Source organism: Schistosoma haematobium, chromosome 4, assembly GCF_000699445.3.
Source record: "Schistosoma haematobium chromosome 4, whole genome shotgun sequence".
Lineage (NCBI taxonomy): Eukaryota > Metazoa > Platyhelminthes > Trematoda > Strigeidida > Schistosomatidae > Schistosoma > Schistosoma haematobium.
The window spans coordinates 7,741,076-7,744,265 of NC_067199.1; the positions used below are offsets into that span (position 1 = coordinate 7,741,076).

A 3,190-nucleotide genomic window follows, 5' to 3' on the forward strand; every position below is an offset into this window, starting at 1 on the left:
AACGTGCGTAATTGCTTGACGGTGGTCGGTTCTGGGTAATCCAGAATGGCCGCCACTTTGGTCCTAAGAGGTCGAATGCCTTGAGCATCGATAGTGTGTCCCAGAAAGTCTAACGAGTCGGTTCCGAATTGGCATTTCTGAACGTTTACAGTAATGCCATGTTTTTGAAGTCGTTCGAAAACAAGATCCAGATGCTTGAGATGTGTTTCTCTGTCCGGACTTGCGATTAGACAGTCATCAACATACGCGTGTACGAAGTTGAGACCTCGAAAAACGTCGTCTATGAATCTTTGGAATGTTTGAGCAGCATTCCTTAGACCGAAAGGCATTCGCAAAAATTCATAGAGTCCGAAAGGAGTTATGATAGCTGTTTTCGGTATGTCGTCAGTAGCCATAGGGATTTGGTTATACGCTTTAACCAAGTCGATTTTCGAAAAGACAGTTGTACCTTTCAAGGTAGCTGTCAAATCGTGAATGTGAGGCAACGGGTAACGATCGGGAATGGTTTTCGCGTTCAATCGCCGATAGTCACCAGTTGGACGCCAATCGTTGCTGTCCTTTTTAGGGACCATGTGCAACGGAGATGCATATGGGCTACTTGACGGTCGTATGATTCCTAAGTCCATCATGTGATCGAATTCGTTTTTCGCTAACCTTAGCTTTTCAGGAGCTAGTCGTCGTGCTTTAGAGAATACAGGTGGTCCTGTAGTCGTGATGTGATGTGTAACGTTGCTGGTTACACACGGTAGTTTCGGTTGAGTTTGTTGTATCCCAGGGTACTTATCGAGTAGTGGTTGATAGAGTGGGTCTATCATATGTTTAACTGTGACTGGGGATACTCTACAACCAGTAAAAGAAGTTGCGCAAACGGACAAATTAGTGTTCCCGTCTACTAGCCTCCGTTTGCGCGTATCGATGATCAGATTGTGGTGTTGTAGAAGGTCCATACCAATGATTGGCATAGAAACATCTGCAACAACGAAAATCCAGTGTATGGGTTTGCGTAAACCCACGTTAAGGTAAACGTACCTTTTACCATATGTAGCGATCGGTTTTCCGTTTGCCGCCTGTAAGTTTAGGGTCGATTCGTGTAGTCGGTCGTTAGGATTTGCTGGGAGAACGCTAACTTCTGCGCCAGTGTCGACGAGGTAGCGAACTCTCGTTGTCACATCTGTGACGAATAACAGACGGCTTTGTTCGCCGGCTACGGTTGCCGTTAACGCGTGCCGGCTTGGAAGTTTCCCGAATTGTTTTTCGAATCAGTCGGTTTCGTGTTGGGAAAATTGCAGGGTTTTCTGCAATTTCTGGAAAGCTTTCCATACTGGTTATGATACCAGCACCAGTCGGGGTTATCTGTCTCTCGTGGTCTAGAGACAGATCGCTTACGAGAAATGCTTCTACGTGGTGTGCGCGATCTCTTACGGTCGGTACGAAGACTAAGATAACGCGTGAGTGTGTGACATAAGTCGGTTATATCATTCTGAGTCGTGTGAGGCCTTTCTTTGACTGAAAATACCTCGGTATTAGAAGATTTTGTGATTTCTAGAATGCGGTCGGCAGATGCAGCTAGCTCGTCTAAGCCGTTGTTCTGGAACGAGACCAGAACTGCTTGCACCTGTTGGGGAAGTTTTGACAAGAAGAGTTGTTTGAATAGACCTTCGTCGAAAGTTCTTAGGCCTATAACCTCTCTCATCCGTTGCAACATGTCTGTCGCAGAACCGTGTTGCAGGTCGATGTTATTGAAGAGTTGATCTAACCTTTGTCGATCGGTTAGATCTCCTCGTTTAAGAATCGAGCGTTTTAAGATTTCGTAAGGATCGGAAACATCGCTAGTAAACATACTAGGTGTTACGTACCTGTTGAATTCGCGCGGTAGTGCCTTGACTACTGCGAGGAATTGTGCACGTGTGTCGATCACGCCGTGCTCGGAGAAGTCGGCTTCTGCGTAGCAAAACCAGGCTTCGATGTTGTCGGGCCAGAAAGGCATCAGTTGAAACGAAGGTGGGGACAAAGTCTTAAGCTTGAGTACTTTAGGTGTCTGTTCAGTCATGATGAAGTATGAAGTACGATAATGAACGAGGGGAAAATATATATATATCCAAGAAAAAACACGAAAAAAAAATCACAATGTTTAAAAAAAGTAAAAAATAAGGCAATGATATATAAAAATCCCAAAAAAGAACAGACTCACAGTTGCAATTAGGTGTACCAGATCACGTTGGGTTCACCAATGATGATGTCACAGGTATTCAGTGTTTGACAACGCTTCTACCAGTAACACCTTCTAATATATTTCGTTCCCACCAAGAGAAATCAAAAGACAGAGTCGAGGAGATCGGAAGAGTATATTTGGCGATGACCAATATATCGGAATTCTCTGATCTAATCTGGCTAGCGATTGCGGTTGATGTTGAGCACGGCGTTACCACACGTGATCTGGTGCAGATGCCTGACCGAGCGCCTTCAGCTAGATGAGTCCACTAAAACATATGGTCAGCATCCAATGTCGAAAACTTAGTGCTATTTATTTTGGGGATTTATTTACCGCTACACTATCTTTCATCTCATCTGCAATCAAGCTAGAGCTATCATTATTATTAATTATCACTATATAGTAATTATATTACCCCTATGCATAATTCTGAACCATAGTACATAATGATACGAAAAAGTGCTTGGTTTGTCAAAGGGGAATTGCTGTCTACGTTGGCTCCATTGTCACCCACTACATTCCGCCTCAATCCCTTCTGGGTTTACTGGCTGTTCGAGGCCGGGATACAGAAGGAGGTTTGGGCATGAAATCAGCAACTCCCCGTATAAGCCAACCTTGCTGAAAAAGCCAGCCAGAAAAAAACAATCCAGACCATTTGGACTCTGTCTTAGAGTTGAAGGATCTCCATTTAAAAGAAATATGTCACTCCATGCTGAGCGATGAAATTTTGCGGAAGCCACGAGGTCAATATCCCTCTTAACTATCACGGCATCAACTAATATATGCACATGGAAATTCCGGACAGTATGGTAGACTGTTTGAACAGTCAAATAGCTGCACAGACAAGAAGATACGGTATGATGGTGTTTGAAAAAAAGTAAAACCCATTAGGTCCGAGCTAAACAGAAAAGACTATATTAAGGGTTATTGAACATCGTGTGTTTTACCGTACTCTTTGTTGAGGTTTCAAAGCATCTA

At 43.8% G+C, this 3,190-nt stretch overlaps 1 protein-coding gene across 1 annotated transcript; it reads right to left on the bottom strand.

Annotated features, from left to right (window-relative positions):
- Window positions 1-682: 682 nt before the first annotated feature.
- On the bottom strand, window positions 683-2,473 carry MS3_00007300 (uncharacterized protein). Its single transcript, XM_051215556.1, has one exon. It carries the CDS (start codon window positions 2,048-2,050, stop codon window positions 1,217-1,219), a length of 834 nt encoding a protein of 277 aa, XP_051066088.1. The 5' UTR covers window positions 2,051-2,473; the 3' UTR covers window positions 683-1,216.
- Window positions 2,474-3,190: the final 717 nt, after the last annotated feature.

What these genes read in the sequence shown, in the direction of transcription:
- MS3_00007300 (XM_051215556.1), bottom strand. Translation starts at nt 2,050, where the DNA reads ATGACTGAACAGACACCTAAAGTACTCAAGCTTAAGACTTTGTCCCCA.